The sequence below is a fragment of the Pelophylax lessonae genome (genome assembly GCF_965119305.1).
Source record: "Pelophylax lessonae genome assembly, chromosome: 4".
Taxonomy (NCBI): domain Eukaryota; kingdom Metazoa; phylum Chordata; class Amphibia; order Anura; family Ranidae; genus Pelophylax; species Pelophylax lessonae.
This window is the reverse complement of record NC_138771.1, coordinates 318,433,896-318,452,328: the sequence shown is the minus strand read 5'-3', so window position 1 is coordinate 318,452,328 and position 18,433 is coordinate 318,433,896. Positions and strand designations below refer to the sequence as shown.

The window sequence follows — 18,433 nt, the reverse complement described above, 5'->3', positions numbered from 1 at the left end:
GCACATTTTATGGAGGAGCTTAAAGCCTATTATAGTTGCTGGTTTGGCTGCTGTCTGGCACTTTTCTTAAGACTGGGTTCACACTAGTGCGAATTGGATGTGGAGCGGTTTGCAGAAGAGTCCTGTGCGTCTTCTGGTCTGTTTTAGTTCCGAATCCAGCTAAAAATTTGTGCCTGATTCATCCCTGAAACAGAGAACAGGGACTCACCGGACCTCTGCTGTAAGCCACTCCGCACAGCAGTGTGAACCCAGCCTAAAGGTAGATCCAAGAACCATATAGTGGCATTTGAGTACTAGAGAGCTACCTCTAAAGAGCCTTATCATCAAAAAACACCCTACCACTGGGAAATTGAACTACACTAAGGGATCCAGCTGCCTGAAATTCTGATTGTCTACACCAGTGGTGACCACCTTTCTTGATATGGGGGGCCTCAAGTGCAGCCATTGACATCACCAAAGGACCACACATAGAATTCCTTGAACATATTACATGAAACTGCTAGAAATCACTGCTATACCAAGGCAATAGTGAAACACAGATTAGTGTCTTCAGGGGCCCTGAAGGCTGCACAAAAAGTGCCAAAGGGATGCATGGGACCCCGGGCTTCCGATCAGGGGTCTACACAGTTCTGTTACTGTCTATTTCCCCTCTAAGGGACATTGACAAAACCAATTGTGAGCAAATGTGCATCAGCACCCCTCATGAACTGGAATGAAAGACCTGTGTGAGTAAAAAATGTATTTTGTTGAGCGATATTATTGATAAAAATAAATTAAAATGAAGGGACATACAAGATTTGGTTAATCCAATACATAATAGTAACAGGTGCTCGTTATATCAATGTACAATAATATTAGCATGCCACTAATAAAGACATGCCGTTATGTCTAATACCATACATAAGTAAAAACACCTGGCATGTTTTGGATTGTTAATGTTGAGTCCTTCTTCAGAGGTGAGACACTGCGTAACAGTATCTTCTAGAACAGGGATTTCCAAACTACGGCCCTCCAGTTGTTCAGGAACTACAATTCCTCTCATGCCTAGTCATGTATGTGAATGTCGGGGTTTTACAATGCCTCATGGGATGTGTAGTTCTGCAACAGCTGCAGGGCTGTAGTTTGGGAATCCCTGTTCTAGAATATATAAATATAGCCCATTAGTCACAGAATTGCAACTCAATTCTGTTATACAATTGGTATATTAAACACATATCATAATGTATTAGTCATAAATGTATAAATATCAGTTATACAGGCTGTATATATACATAGTCATGCATTTGCATTTGTACAATGAGGCTAGATGTGCGATAAATACTGCCAGAAGGGGTCTTCATGGTAAGGAGTCACCTTACCGGCCAGCAGGCACCAGGGAGGGCAGAGTCACAGTCACAATCACATGGGGGGAATCAAAAATCTCCACCACCAAACAGCCAGGCATATGATCCACAATATAATTTTTTTTTTATAGAGATAAAAAAGAAAAATGAAAAAAAAAAAAGTCCAAAAATTAGGTGATCAAAATAAATAGCGATTGTATTAGGCTCTATATTACCCAAGCTTTAGCCAAAAAATTAGCGCTTTGTGCTAAACAGGAAGTACGGGTTACCCCTAAGGGGTGCCAATTACATTTGAGGCAGAGCTAAGAAAAAATATATATAGTATAGCTGATGCAAAGATCATACCTGTCTGTTGCGTTGCTTAAGACTGTGCTCAATAGTAACACACCACCTTCAGTGGGATAGACTGACACCAGCATTGAAGAGTGGGTGTTAAATTCTTAACATGCAAGGCTAGGAGTGGTTGCCAGTCGAGATTGTCAATGTGGATCAGCTGGCTGTGTTGACACGGGTGCGTCCATTGCCATCGAGGCAGAGCACGTCTGCGTCGTCTTGCCGCCAGCGCATGGTAGGCCTACTGCCTGCATTCCAGGGTAGAACGCAAGATGGAAGTAGATCGCGTCAGGCTGGTGATATGACGTGATCCATAAGGTCTGCAAAAAAGGCCCACCTGAGCATGGGCTCGTCCACAGGGGGCCCTTGTGCGCAGGGGATGTGACTTTGCATCCTCCAAGAAGTGAACCAAGGCTGGTAAAGAAAAGGAGTTACCTCCATGTTAGACCATTAAAGGGCAGAAAAAGAACACACAATGCATAACAAAAATCACAATCTAAATTACAATACAAGCCATTACAGACAATGAAGAAAACCCTTATTTACATGATTAAGTTTAATCAATTAGATAATTGGTTAGATACAATATAAATAACAACATTACATGGAAATAAGCATCCCTCATATTACAATTCCATTGTGTCATAAAACACAAGGGGTGCACCTATTGTGTAATTCTTAAAGGTCCCTATCACAAACTCCTGATTGAAACCCAATCAAAAAAGGATTAAAATTAAATACCTCATTCAAACCAGGGAGTGATGTGTCATTCAGATGGAAGATCCATCTGAGCTCGCTTTGAAGTAAGGTTTTGTTAAGGCCACCACCTCTGGGGTTTTGATGAATATGGTCCAAGGCCAAAAATTTAACTTAGAGTGAGGAATCCCTATGTACTTAAGCACTATGTCTACCAAGTGGAAGTTTGGGGTCCTTTTTATTTATGCTTGTAAGATGTCGATAAATTCCAATTTAGTTTTTCCAACGTAGTAGCACCCGCATTCATATGTTAGCAGGTACGCCTTCTGGCAGTATTTATCGCACATCTAGCCTCATTGTGCAAATGTAAATGCATGATTAAGTAAGTATATATGCAGCCTGTATAAACTATATGTTTATACATTTATGACTAATACATTATGATATGTGTTTATTATACCTATTGTGTAACAAAATTGGGTTGCAATTCTGTGACTAATGGGCTATATTTATATATTCTAGAAGATACCGTTACGCAGTCTCACCTCTGAAGAAGGACTCAACATTAACAGTCCGAAACATGCCAGGTGTTTTCACTTATGTATGGTATTAGACACAACAGCACGTCTTTATTATTTGCATGCTAATATTATTGTACATTGATATACCAAATCTTGTATGTCCCTAGATTTTTATTTATTTTATCAATAATATCGCTCAATAAAATACATTTTGTACTCACCCCGGTCTGTCATTCCAGGCCATGGGGGGTGCTGATGCACATTTGCTCACAATTGATTTTGTCAATTTAATATGGACATGACAAACCCGCACTTTTTAACACCAAGCATAGTACCTCAGCACTACTCTCTAAGGAACATTTTCTTTCTCTCTATCTGTCATGGTAACCTCACAAGATGTCAGAAACATCTCCCCAATAGGGATAAAGACAAGAATAAAAACTTGTTTTATCTGTTCCCCACTCTACTAAAAAGAAGTGCTTTTATTGCTGCCTGTCCCCTGAATTTAAATATTCTGCTTATTTCCTGTCTTGTTAAGCACACGGGACATAAGTGAAATTTGTATATATTCTTTACTTGTTTGTTTTTGAATATATATGTGTGCAGTTTTTTTTTTTTTTTTAATATCTATTGCATATTGAAAATGACACAAATGGCTTTTAAAATAAAGTTAAAATCTAACAGAGACTGGAACCCTAGAAGAAAGAGATTATACTTGAACAGAGAATCTAAGAGATAAAAGATGCTGATAGGTGATTGAACGTTCCATAACTTATCCATACAAATCAGTAACTCTTGGTGATAACACTTCAGCATTAGTATTTTTTGGCATAAGCGGTCATCAGAAGTTTTAAGATTAGTTTCAGCACAGAACAGAACAGAGGGTTAGTTTAATGTTAAAATTTAGTTTAGGGGAATACATGGTTTGCAATAAATACTAATGATGTGATTGTAGAGGGTTAGGTGTCAAGGGTTAACTTGTAAGGCACAGGTTTATGATTAAGTGTTGAAAGGGTAAGTATTTGGTAAGGGCTTGATTTAGAGGTTTGGGTATGTGATAAGTAGATGGAGTGTTAAGTATTACTTTAGTATTAGGAACACTATGGGGTTGATTTACTAAAACTGGAGACTATAAAATCAGGTGCAGCTCTGCATAGAAACCAATCTACTTCCAGTATTTGGAATGCATAGTCATTTCCAGCCTTCCCAGTATATAAAGCCTGCTGCCGCCACATCTTCACCCCTCTGATTACGTCAGTTGTGACAAAACGCGTATGACGAGAACTATGATGTATGACGTCAGCACGCTGGACACCGCGGCCATTTTTCTGGTTGGAAACAAAGTACTTGTACTACCTGTAACATGTGAGTTGATAACTTTAAAAAATATTGTTTTTTCTTGTACATACTTCACTATGGAAGTTCTTTTATATTATTGAGGATATGTCTGGGCCGGCTATTGAGTGAGGACTTAACTCTGGGAACTTCGGTGTCATTGGAGAATTTGAGAGATCTGTAGAACCGTAAGCTTTTATGACCACTCTCTAATCTGAGGGTCATAGACATCTGGTAGGAGGCTTGAATTGATCACTGTGGTGCTGAGTGCTGCTTTATACCACATTGAAGCTGGTGTTGGGTTCTTCTGTCTCATCCTCATATAGATTTAGCAGTTTCAACATATGTGAAATGTTTATGGACATTTTTTATATAATTTTTAGCGCTGCACATTTGGAACTTTACAATTTTTTGGTTCATGATTATTGGACTTGTGCCTGCTTGCTGCTATTACTAATTGTGTCATTCATTGCATATTAGTATTTTTATTTATTTCAAGTTAGAATACATTTTTATATTACTGCTCCTGGTTTTATTGTCAAAGTCTAACTGAACAAGCAAAAATAAGAAGCTGATGATGGCTACCATGCACAGCTGCACTAAATTTTGCACTCTTTAGTTTTATTAAATCAATCCCTTTGGACAGCTAGGGGAGCTGTGAGGTTTATATTGAGAGCTCTATGTCAAAAACCACCAGTGTTAAAATCTAATGTCCCGCTGTCAACAATTAAAACATAGGTTTGAGCTGGGCTGGCCCTTTAAATATCTTAATTTGCTCACCTACAATTTCATATATGTAAAAAATGGGGTAAAAACATGTTTTATAATAATTGCTTTCCGAATATTGTAGACCCGTCATTCCAATGGTAACAGCCTGTTTTTATAAACATTATACCATTTCACACAGGACATCATCTACAATGTCAAAACGACCTTTAACAAAGATTTTGAAGTTATATATAGACAGAAGGAACAAGAAGTGACTCGGTTGAATGAAAGAAACCAAAGAATACTGGAAATCATGTCTGAACTAAACATCCAAGAAAAAATTCTAGAGCCAAAATTTACAGATAATGAGAAACCAGAGAGAGCGCTTACAGTAGAAGATTCTGAGGTAATCTTAAAAATATTATTTTCCACATAATAACACAGGACACTTTTATGAATAAAACAGTTAAAATTATTGTCATCATTTTTATCATTGCTACTAAGTGCTTTTGCCATATTTTTTTCCCCCAGTAAAAAGAATTATTGAATTTTTACATGTAGTACAGGTCAAGCTAAAGTAATACATTGCATAGACATAAAAAGGCACTGTGGTAGAAGCTGTCAAGGTATGCAGAGGTTTATTCACAAACTTTGGTCCAGTGCAGTTGGGAATGGAGGGGGGGGGAGGGGGTTAGGGAAGGAGAGGGGAGGGAAAGAAAAGGAATGGGGAGGTGGAAAAGGAAGGAAGGGACAGAGGGTAGGCGAAAGAAAGGACTGAAGGCAGCAGCAAGGTATGCCCATCAAGCCCATCAAGCCCAGCCCAAGACGTAGCCCCAGATACACTAATAACATGCAAAAAGTAATTACCATTTTTGTCATCATCTTAACCTCCCTGGCGGTATTCCTGGGTGTGGCTTGGGGTGGAATTTCAGTGCCATTAGCGGTAAACCCGAGCCACACTCGGGGTACCACCAGGGAGAAGTCGCTGGATCCTGGAAGAGGACACTTACCTTGTCCCCGGGATCCCGCAATGTATTCCAGCAGTGTACGGCGGCCGGATCTTCCACCTGATGCTGTGTGCCCCGGCTTCTGTTCCTTGCGAGCGTCGCGTCGCAGGGGGGGGGGGGAACCAGTGGCAAATTCAAAAAGTAAAACACACGGATACATTGTAATCCTATTGGATTACATTACTAAATAAAATAAATTGACCTTAGTTTGCCCCCTAGTGCCCTTGCCTGCAGTTTTACTGTATATATACATATATATATATATATATATATATATATATATATATATATATATATATACACGTATATATATATATATATATATATATATATATATATATATATATATATGTATACATATATGTATACATCTACATATATGTAGTATATGTATACGTATATATGTATACTGTATATATACATATATATATATATAATATATATGTATTATATATATATATATATATATATAAATAAATATATATATATACATATATACTTTAACTTATTTATAGTTATTTATTATATTATAATTTATGATTTTGTGTTTCAAACTTTATCATACCCGAGATGTTATAAAGAAGAATGCACAGAAAAAAAAAAATCATATGTAAATAGTTGGTTTGGGCTGCTCGTCCTTAAGGATTACATGCAAAGTGATGGTACCGCTTTCAGCACCTAAAATCTGAAATAATCATACTGCCAGGGAAGTTAATCGACACATTTGTCATTTAAAGCAGACCATATACTAAAAAAGTAAGGTGTGGTTAAAATATCAGGGCTCTCTTACCCATAATTAATAGTGGCGTTATAAAGATATAAAGGTATAAAAAAAGTGTGAGAAAAAAATTGTAAATATACTTACCTACTGCCTGCGGTGCCTAGATAATAGTGAAGTCATGACCCTTCCAGCAAGATCCTAGGGCAGCGATAGCGAACCTTGGCACCCCAGATGTTTTGGAACTACATTTCCCATGATTCTCCCGCACTCTGCAGTGTAGTTGAGCATCATGGTAAATGTAGTTCCAAAACATCTGGGGTACCAAGGTTCACCATCACTGTCCTAGGGCATCCTAAGCATCCTAAATAGCAGGAGATAATGCTTTTGCACAGCAGTAAAGGTGATTCTGGTAAGATTTATCTCCCACAATGTGGAAGCCAAGGAGAGGTATGTATATTTAATAACATTTTTCTCCAAAGGCCTTTTTTTTTTTATTCCTATTTTTAAGAAGGAGAAGAGCATATGTGTTTAAAGCAGAGCTTGCATGTTCAGCAATTGTGGCAAAACACACCTTTAAAAAGATCACCTGAAGATTGTCACCAAAAAAGGAGCAGTAGCTACTTTTGGGTGACAAAAGTGCATAGGGCAGTCCTTTGAAGTGAATGGGATGCCCTATGTGCAACACTTGGGCATCACATGAAAAGTGCCCGCACAAAATCACAAGCTGGATTGCAAAGTGTGAATGGGGCCTTAAAGGTGACCTTTCATTAAAATAGAAGTTCTGCTTTAATGACAGCCAACCAAATTCCTATTTATTTAAAAAAAAAAATGTGTAAAAAAAATAAATAAATAAAGCTTTTTCAGGAAATAAAAAAACATTTACCTCGTCTTCTGCTTCCAAAAAGGACAGGTCAAATCATTTTGCTTCACTGATGCTTCCTGAGAACATGGGCACTCAAAATTCCATGAAAATGCTCTTTGACGCATTGCACCGAGTTGCTTAGCAGTAACACATAAAGCAGATCTAAAACTAAGAACAAAACTTTATTTCAGCTTACTAGTCCTTAGATATGGTGGTTGCATATGCTTTTATTCCTATTTTATTTCCTTTTATTTGTCACCTGGCAGCAACCCACTTCCTGTGCTAGGGTGACAATGCTTACTCCTTGGTAACAGTCATCAGAGGTAGAGGATTTCTGGCAGGATTAACAGATATTACCAAAACACATTCTATGATTTGACGCAGTGGTGGGCTTGAGCACGATATGGCCATATAGTGGGACTAAATCCCCATTTTTATTTATGGATTGTCTCCATATTTGATAGTCATTTCTTTTGCATGTGTGCGCTATTCTTTTTTAATATACATATCGCTTGGTCCATAGCTGCACCGGCTTTAGATATACATGTTCAGGGTTTGCTCCCCCAATTTTTTGCTTGTACATTCTATGATTTAGTAGACCAAAAGGAAGCAAGTAAGCAAATGTAATTGTTAGGGTTTGCATACACTTTAACGTAAACCTAAAAATGAACTCTTAACCTGTACCTCTACACTAAATTACAGCACAAGTGTTTTGTATTGTTTGGGTGGATGGGGGGGGGGGGTGTAGGAGATTAGGGACTCTGTCATGTTTTTACTACTGGTGCACAAGAAGTAAAGCAAACAAGTTTTGTAAAGTCCAGAAACTCCTAAAAGTATATACTAATCATATAAGGTGCTGAAAGTATGATCACCAAAACCACACAGTCTGGTGATGAGATCTAACAATGCTCAATTCTTGAATTCTTGGAGGTGGAAGGTAGTGATCTTTTTCATATAAGTATGGAAAGTTTCCTGTTGTAAGAGAAATATGGAAAAAAATGTAAGTTTTTAAGAGTTACTGAAATTCATTTCTTGATGAAAATGGACTGTGTACATTATGTAACTTCATATCTCCCCACTGTTCCTCTAAAGATAAAGGTTGAAAAATACTTGACAGCTGAGCAAAAAGCCAAAGCAGAACAGCAAGCTAAAGAGGAAGAGGAGAAATACCTGGCTGCTCAGGTAAAAAATTCATTATATAACATAGTTCTGTGTCCATATACCATAAGTCCTGTTACAGTCTATGAGAATAAAACAGCTACCCTTGTCACAGAATTTCTATTTCCCCCTGTACTCCAAAGCTGGGTACACACTATATGAGAATTGGAAGAAAAATTCTGTACGAGGAACGAACGGTCTATTATCTAAATGTTAGTGTAGTGTTTTTGACGTCCGACTTTGACTGTTCAGACAAAAAAAAAGGACAGTCCAAGCTAGAAAATTTGTATCATACATGAACGCAATGTCCAATTATTGCCAAATTTTTACAGTAATCGTACAAACATAATAGCATAGAGAAAAACCTGCATGATCAGAAGCAAAGAACGACCCGGTAGAAAGTGGCAACAAACAGAAATTATATACATAAAAGAAAGTTTGCCTTTGTCGTACAAGTTAATACCATTGTCGGTTTAATCATGATATGCAAATTTGTGGGAAATAACAGGTCGTCCGAATTTTTCATAGTGTGTACCCCACTTTAGAATAAGCTGTGTTTTCATTCTTTCTTCTCTATTTACTAACATTTCCACTTCAGTTCTATCTTTGCCAGAGCTTTGTTTTTCTTTTCATAGATCTTTAGTACAGTGCATCCAAAAAGTATTTACAGCGCTTAATTTTTTCCACATTTTTTTATGTTACAGCCTTATTCCAAAATGGATTAAATTCATTATTTTCCTCAAAATTCTACAAACAATACCCCATAATGACAACGTGAAATAAGTTTGTTTGAAATCTTTGCAAATTTATTAAAAATAAGTATTCACAACCTTTGCCATGACACTCACAATTCAACTAAGGTGTACCCTGTTTCCACTGATCATCCTTGAGATGTTTCTACAACTTGTTTGGTGTCCACCTGTGGTAAATTCAGTTGATTGAACATGATTTGGAAAGGCACACACCTGTTTATATAAGGTCCTATAGTTAACCTTCCTAGCGGTATTCCCGAGCGTGACTCGGGGTTAGATTTTAGAGCCAAAAGCGGTAACCCCGCGCCACACTCGGGGTAGCGCTAGGAAGATCGCTGGATCCTGGTAGAGGTTTTACTTACCTTTTCTCCGGGATCCAGCGAAGAATGCGGGCGGTATGTGGCGGCGGAGCTTCATCCCGATCGTCTGCGAGCCCCGGCTTCCATCTGCGGCGACTTAGCGTTCGCCGGGGGTGGAACCGGCGGCAAATTCAAATGTAAAACGCACCAAACACACTGATACCATTCAAAATAAAAAAAATCCACATTACATTGCCCCCCAGTGCCCTTTCCTGCAGTTTTACTGTACTTTTTATGTAAATATATATATACAGTATTTATATATATATATATATATATATATATACACACACACACACATATATATATATATATATACATAATTCTTGTGAATGAGCAGCCCAAACCAACTGTATACATTATATATATATATATATATATATATACATATATAATATATGTATACATAATATATGTATATATATATATATATATATATATATATATATATATATATATATATATATAATGTATACAGTTGGTTTGGGCTGCTCATTCACAAGAATTACATGCAAAATAATGGTACCGCTTTCAGCACCTAAAATCCAAAAGAATCATACCGCCAGGGAGGTTAACAGTGCATGTCATAGCACAAACCAAGCAATGAAGTCCAAGGAATTGCCTGTGGACCTCCGAGACAGGATTGTATGGAAGCACAGATCTGGGGAAGGGTACAGAGACATTTCTGCAGCATTGAAGGTTCAAATGAGCACAGTGGGCTCCATCATCCGTAAATAGAAGAAGTTTGGAACCACCAAGACTCTAACTAGAGCAGGCCGACTGGCCAAACTGAGTGATCAGGGGAGAAGAGCCTTAGTCAGGGAGGTAGCCAAGAAGCCAATGGTCACTCTGACAGAGCTCCAATGTTTCCCTGTGGAGAGAGGAGAACCTTCCGGAGGAACAACCACCTCTGCAGCACTCCACCAATCAGGCCTGTATGGTAAAGTGGCCAGACAAGGGCCCCTACTCAGTAAAAGGCACAAGACAGTCCACCTGGAGTTTGCCAAAAGGCACCTGAAGGACTCTCAGACCATGAGAAACAAAATTCTCTGATCTAATGAAACATAGATTGAACTCTTTGGCCTAAATGGCAAGCGTCATGTCTGGAGGAAACCAGCCACCACTCATCACCTGGCCAATACCATCCCTCCAGTGAAGCATGGTGGTGGCAGTACCATGCTGTGGGGATGTTTTTCAGCAGCAGGAACTGGGAGACTAGTCAAGATTGAGGGATTGATGAATGCAGCAATGTACAAAGACATCCTTGATAAAAACCTGCTCCAGAGCACTCTGGACCTCAGACTAGGGCGAAGGTTCATCTTCCAACAGGACAACGACCCTAAGCACACAGTCAAGATAGCAAAGGAGTGGCTACGGGACAACTCTGTGAATGTCTTTGAGTGGCCCAGCCAGAGCCCAGACTTGAACCTGATTGAACATCTCTGAAGAGATCTGAAAATGGCTGTGCACCGACGCTCCCTGTTTAACCTGATGGAGTTTGAGAGGTAATGCAAAGAAGAATGGGAGAAACTGCCCAAAAATAGGTGTGCCAAGCTTGAAGCATCATACTCAAAAAGACTTGAGGCAGTAAATGATGCCAAAGGTGCTTCAACAAAGTATTGAGCAAAGTCTGTGTATACTTATGTACATGGGATTTTTTTCCTTTTTTATTTTTAATACATTTGCAAAGATTTCAAACAAACTTCTTTCACGTTGTCATTATGGGGAATTTTTTTGTAGAATTTTGAGGAAAATAATGAATTTAATCCATTTTGCAATAAGGCTGTAACATATCAAAATGTGGAAAAAGTAAAACGTTGTAAATACTTTCTGGATGCGCTGTATTTCCTTCACCTCCAAGTCCTAAGTAGTACTTTTAATTTTTTTGTTAGATATCCTGTTACATTTATTTTCTTGTATTTATTTCCTCTTTGACTGCAGTTATTTTTTCTATGTAACAATTCAAAGAAAACTTTCCATCCTTTTTAAATTTGGTCTTCATCTATGTGAGGTCACCATTTTCACTTCTGTATTCCTGCCTGAGGTCACCATACCACTCTTGTATTCCTACCTTTGTTTCATTTTGCAATAGATGGTCTGTTGGCTTTACAATTGTGTTCTTAATTTTCTACCATTCTTTGACATGTAAATCTTTTCCCACCTGCATTCGGCTTTCTGCCTTAAGCCCTGTACACACAATCAGAATATCGTCCAAAAAATACCACTTTCGAATCGATCGTATGATAATCTGATCTTTAGTACACAGCTTTTGTCTGAAATTTTTTGAAGGGAGAAAGACGAAAATTTTTCTCGTCCGATACCAGATTGTACAATTTTCGTTTAATCAGCACAGTTTTTGTCCAATTTGTATTCTTTCGTACAAGAATCTGTGTACTTTAGTAACTTATTCGTTTTCGATATGGGGGCAGGCAAAAATATTTCCCTTGAACAAGACATTGGAGAGTGCGTCTCCTATGTTCTGAATTGGGTCAGCATTATGAGAGAGGCCTACACCCCATAGTAACTTTGTTTATCTGGACAGCACAGACAGAGAATCCCTGCCTCAGACCCTGATACAACTTGTAGCCTAATCTTGTGGGCAAAACGCATCAGTGGAGGAGGTCCCCAGTAGTACCAGTGTTTGAATTTCCATGGAGTGCAACTGGTCTTTTTCTTTGAATTGATATATTTTCCCTCTTCAGTCAACGCTTATTCTACCCCTTTTTTTTAAATATACATTTTTTATTGAAGAGAGATAATGGCACACTGCCTTTAGAATACAAAGAATGAAACAAACTTAAGGAAGGGAAAACATAAACAATTATCTTTTTTATGTACAATTAATTGTTGACTACATATATATATAAAAAATAGGATTGTTGTCCAAGGAAGAATAATAACTGTAAAAGTTTTTTTTATACAAGAAAAATGTTTTGATGCAGTATATCTAACAGACATTTTAAACTTATACCAAATATCCCACTGATTGAGAACTATTTGATGGTTATCAGTAAGTTTCATTCTCTTTTCATTCTGCAACAAAAATTATCTATATTGATAAACCATTTACTAAGAGAAGGCAATTTATTCTGGGTCTAGTGCCTGGAAAAAGTAATTTTGCTGCTTGACTTAGAAAGGTTAATAATTCACCATTTTTAAGTGTAATCAAGTCTGAGTCCTAATTCAGGATCACAACTTTGTGAATTAGTCCCAAAAAACAATATTGGTGTATAAATGAATTGTATTCTAATTGGAATAAACCAGCCTTTCTCAACCTTTTTAATACAGAGAAAGCCTTAAAAATGGCTTTCCGGTCTCTGGGAACCCCTGCTGAAAAATACTATAACTCATGATACATTAATGTGATGGTCAGTGGGAAGAATGCTCCTTACACTTGTGGTCATTGGGAAGAATTACCCCCTTACAGATAGCTAAAAAGATCAATGGTGACAGTGGGAACTTACCTGAGAGGCAGAAATTGCTCATGGCTCAAGGAACCTCTAGTAACCTCTGGGGGAACCCTTGGGTTATATGGAACCCTGGTTGAGAAACCCTGAAATAAACTATAAGGCAGGAGAACCACATGTGAAGACGATATCAGATTTACAATCCTAACAAAATGTGATATAAGATTTCATAATATTATGTTGGAGAATTGAGTTATTATATTATCTTGATAACATTTTATACATAGTATTTGATAATGATAATCATAGATCAGAGTAAAGGATCTACTACAAGCTTTATCTACTTGTTCATTTAAAAACATTGTCTTCAAATTGCATTCCACTTACTGATATAAGTAGGGATTGTATATTCAAAATTGAAAAATGTTTTATACAAATGAAAATACTGTGAGGTGTATTTATAAAGAAAATGTGCAGAGCTGTTTGTCCTGTGAAACTGTATATACATTTGTTCTGTGCAAATGGGGGCAAAAAAACTAATGTTGTTAGGCTATTTTCTCTCCAGATCAAATGTTATTCTTCATACAGAATCAGGAAAATACAGCATTATGGTTAATAGCTAGACCTGACAATGATAGAAAATAAATACTTATTTACTATGATTGTCAGCTCCATCTACTTGCCATAACGTGGAATTTCCTAATTCACTCTATTTTTTATGAATAAAAAAAACATTCAACCTTTAGGGAAAACAGCCTATTAACATTTTTTTTTTTTTTTTTTTTGCCCCCCGTGTGTACACAATGAACGTACATGCAGATTCATTGGATGAATAGCTCTGCAAATTAAAAAAAAAAACAAACAAACAAAAACACTACCCTATAAAACATCTTTATTATAGAGCAATGTTTCCACGTGATAAACTGTTCTTAATAATGATTTTTTGTGTTAGCTTTTTTTTTTTTTTTAAATAAAATTAAAAATCAAAGTGTAGTATGTCTCATTTATAGCCATATTTGCAGTTGCAATTTTAAAGATCTTATATGTATTTGCATTATCAGGAACATAAAAAGTTGTGTGTGAAACTTGTAATAGATTGTCTTGCCATTTGGTATTACTGAAAGATAATGGGGAAATTAACAAAGAGAGAACTCTTCTAAATTTAGAAAGTGGTGCAGATGCTGCTCCTAATTAACAAAAAATGTGCAAGCTCCTTTGTTAATTAGGAATGATTAGTTATCTGTTACAGTAGACAGATACAGCACACAGGACAGAAAAAATGAGAGCCGGAGCTGCATTGTCTGATCACTTTGCCGGTCACCCCCCAACCCTGCATTACTTGTCATAAGTTTTGCCAAAGTAGAAATGTTGAAACTATTTGTAATTTTTTATATTTCTAATTTTCTTAGGAAGATGATGCTAAACAGCGTGCCCTTAATGATATGATGGGAGGTGTTCTGGAAGTAAAGAAAGAAGATATTTTAAGAATGGTAAGTGTCAAACGGACTCACCAAATGGTCAGACTATGTAGTGATAAGTGTATTCAGGTCACAACTAAATTAGTTCTAAACCCAATTACTCAAATCTCATATAGGATTTACTAGTTCATTTAATTTCATTAACCTTCAAGAGTAATGACATGCAGATAGTTATAATTGCTAAGAGCCAGTCAATAATTGCAGAAGCAAATGTATGTAGACTGGAAGTGGCTGAATAAAGTTTGAAAAGATAAAAAAAAGGTGAAAACAGTATTTTATGAAATAAATGCCAGTTGTTTATAATTTACTGCTTTAGGAAAAAGCCAAAATGCAGTTTTGGTTTATATCTTCTTAAAAGTTAGATTAATTCATCCTCTTTGACATTTGACAGTTTGGAAAAAATGATGATATATTTGAGAGTACAATAAGCACTGTTGTTCCAAACCATTTATGAATATGAATGAATTCAAGTAGCTGACTCTGTAAGTTGTAATTAGCTGCACTTATTGTTGCTTCGCACCATTTTTTTTCACTGATTTTCAGGTATTTTATGAGCTTTAAAATTTGAATGTATTTCCTTAAAGGCCAGCTCTGCTGATAATTGAAAATTTAGCTTTGCCAGGTTTTTCACTGATGCAGAATCTTGTAGTCTTTTTATATAATTTAGGGACATCGGTGGAGATCTCCTTCCATCACCACCACTACAGTTCAACCCAACTGGTGGTGCCAAACAAAGCAAAATGAGGTGTCAAGCTCCTATTATAGAGTCTCTATATTGTACAAATAAGTAATCTGGAAATCTCACTGTTAGAGTGGGACAGCTTAATTATAGACTGCGGAGGAGAGGCAAATTGCTGCAGGAGATTGTACCACACTAGTCTGCATGAAAAAGAAGAATCTGAGCTGAAATAAAAGTTCAGGACTGAGTTATGCTTCAAAGTGAACATAAACTTAAAAATAAAAATGCTAGCAGGTAGAATTTATAATTCTCTTCTGTTGAAAAATAGCGTTACCTGTTTGCTGGCAAATATTTTCTTCAGCTAGCCATACATGTTTAGATTTTCCCTGCTGGTTATTGTATTTTGGCATTCGGCGCCTTCAGTTGTCTGAATACATGAACAACAACTGCATCTGATTGGATGAAGTCACAGGGGTTGATTTACCAAAACTGGAGGGTGCAAAATCTGGCTCTGCATATAGCTCTGCATAGTAACCAATCAGCTTTCAGTTTTTTTTTTTGTCAAAGCTTTATTGAACAAGCTGAAGTTAGAAGCATGGCTACCATGCACAGCTGCACCAGATATTGCATTCCAGTTTTAGTAAATCAACCCCACTGTTTGGCTGACAGTGTCCCACCTAAGTGTACACTGCCTGTCCCACCTAAGTGTAAACTGTCTGAGCGCATGTACACTCTTGGCCCATGGCTTTAAATCTGTGAAATGCCAAGAAATGAGCTTGGCACTGGGCCTATGCAGCTATGCAGTGGCAGTGAACAAAGAGAGGGAGGAGAAAGGGTAAACCTTGCATTGCAAAAAGAGGAAATACTAAAGGGTAAGTCAGCCATAATGTGCAAGTATACATACTCTGGTAGCTTTGCTCTCCTGCACATGATTGGGATTTGAAAAGAATGTTGACTTGTCCAAGGTAATGCATCCTTAAATAAACACTACTACCCTGGATATTAATGGTAGTGATGGCATATTCATTTTTTGGTATAAAAATGGTTATAAATTGCACTGCCTGGTATTTGTCAATCTTGGCTTATACTGGAATAAATTATTATTTTTTGTTTATTGACAAATAGAGCCTAGCAGCCTTAGTTAGGCTCTGACTGCCTATTTGCTCCTGATACCCCCAGAAAGATTCCCCTGCCATGATTCCTGAATCTGTTCTGTGCCCCTCAGCCTTCGTACCCACTTTTGCGTGTTCCAGCATCTATATAATATAACTCAGTTATCCCACATGGAGGGTAGGACCCCCTCATAATGGCCACAGCAGGGGTGCAGACCCAGGAACATAAGTGCAGAGATCTTACCAATATATTTCCTGAAAGATATAATGTGATTTATCTTCCCAGCATCTACCAATAGTTGAAATATCAGTTTTGGGACCTTCCCATTAAATAAGAATTTTACACTCATACAACCTAGTAAAGGTTGAAAATATTGTTTGTAAATGAAAATAACCTGTGCTGTTTATCTGTGCCCTGCAGGAAGTGCCAAGTCCAGGATTTCTGTCTAAGACTGAGGCAGAATGGACTGAAGATGAGAAAAAGCAGTTCAAAGAGTATGATAAAAAATGTAAGGAGCTGAATGAGGAGAAGGACAAGTACAGGAAGGTAAGAATCACGAACTGGGCATCTAAATCCCATCTGCTAATTGCTAAAAAGAAACTTTCATTCTTCATATTGTATGCATACTGTACACGACACCCTACAGCTCTGGATTTCAATTCTTGAGTGTTGATTAGAAAATGGAGGTAGCATCCTGCTGGTTGCTAGCAGCCCCACATTCTAAATAATAAATTGGGTAGTTAATAGAAAAAGATGGCCCCTGTCTGTATTGTAACCGTCAATTAAATATAATTTCAGAAAACAGGAATTACATAAAGATGCTAAAATAACCATCTTCTTCATCCTGTCATTATTAGAGGTTGTAAACTCATGATCAGCATATGGATTTAGTGTTAAAGTATAGTAAGAGATTCAATTCATCGAACTACCATTGATAGGATTAGGGGAGTGGAGGAGATGATGCTGTACTTTGCTGCCTTCTCACAGACGCTCTACAAGATTGATTAGACACGCCTGCAAGTAAACTAAACAACCCCTTTAATAATAATAATTCCTGCAAAGCAATGCTATCAATTATATAAAAGATGCAAAGAAAATGTGGCACTTGCTCTATTAATTACTTATACCTACTATCGGATGCATTCTAGATATACTGTACATTGTAAATCGTGCTGCATATACAAATGTACCATAAAATATAATTTATTCCTAATGTGAATGTGCACAAAGTGCTCTAAATATTGCTTGACAATCAGTGCATGAATATTACTACATGTTTACACAAAAAAATTGATTATCAGTTCCAATACTGTAAGTAAAGTGCAAAGATTGACAATGAAATCTGTAAGTTTGACAATGAGAACAATTCTTATGCGGTTCTCCACTTCTGTGAACCCACCGTCAGTCTCCGCAGGGCTGAGCCTGGTGACATCACTTTCGGTCACAGCTGAGACCGGAAGCTTTGCTGAGAGGACTGTAGAGCTTTGAAAGACCCATAAGTACCCTCATGCGTTACCTGAAGATATTGAATGTGAGTGTTATTTTAATAAAATAAAAGAAGCTTATTATACAGTTTTACACTATGGGAGACTTCCTGTTTACTTACATGATTGCTCATATTGGGTCGTATTGAGGAGAAAGTGAAAACTGATCGCTGGTTCACAGGAGTGGAGAATCGCATAAGGATTGTTCTAATAAGCGCATCTAGACCTATATGAGATACTGGATTGGAACCCCAACTTATTGGTTTATTTTTGCACAAACATTCTGACAGCACTGTAATTGGACTATGTGATATATTTTTTATTGAAAGCATTTGGATTGTAAACATTGATATGAGTGAATGATTTCATTGTCACGTCTAAAGGCCCGTACACACGTACCGATCGTCGGCATACAAACGTCGGCGGACGAAAGATCTGCCGATTGTACGCGTGTTAGTATGGTGCCTCCGACAGATG

General features: G+C 37.3%; 1 protein-coding gene across 1 annotated transcript in view; it reads left to right on the top strand.

The window, feature by feature from the left end:
- CFAP43 (cilia and flagella associated protein 43) overlaps positions 1 to 18,433 on the top strand; it is a 163,748-nt gene that overhangs the window by 105,309 nt on the left and 40,006 nt on the right. Inside the window, exons 24-27 of the mRNA XM_082254611.1 lie at positions 5,136 to 5,342; positions 8,619 to 8,708; positions 14,612 to 14,692; positions 16,893 to 17,018. Coding sequence (XP_082110737.1) covers positions 5,136 to 5,342; positions 8,619 to 8,708; positions 14,612 to 14,692; positions 16,893 to 17,018 — 504 coding nt within the window. The remainder of the gene's footprint in view (positions 1 to 5,135; positions 5,343 to 8,618; positions 8,709 to 14,611; positions 14,693 to 16,892; positions 17,019 to 18,433) is intronic.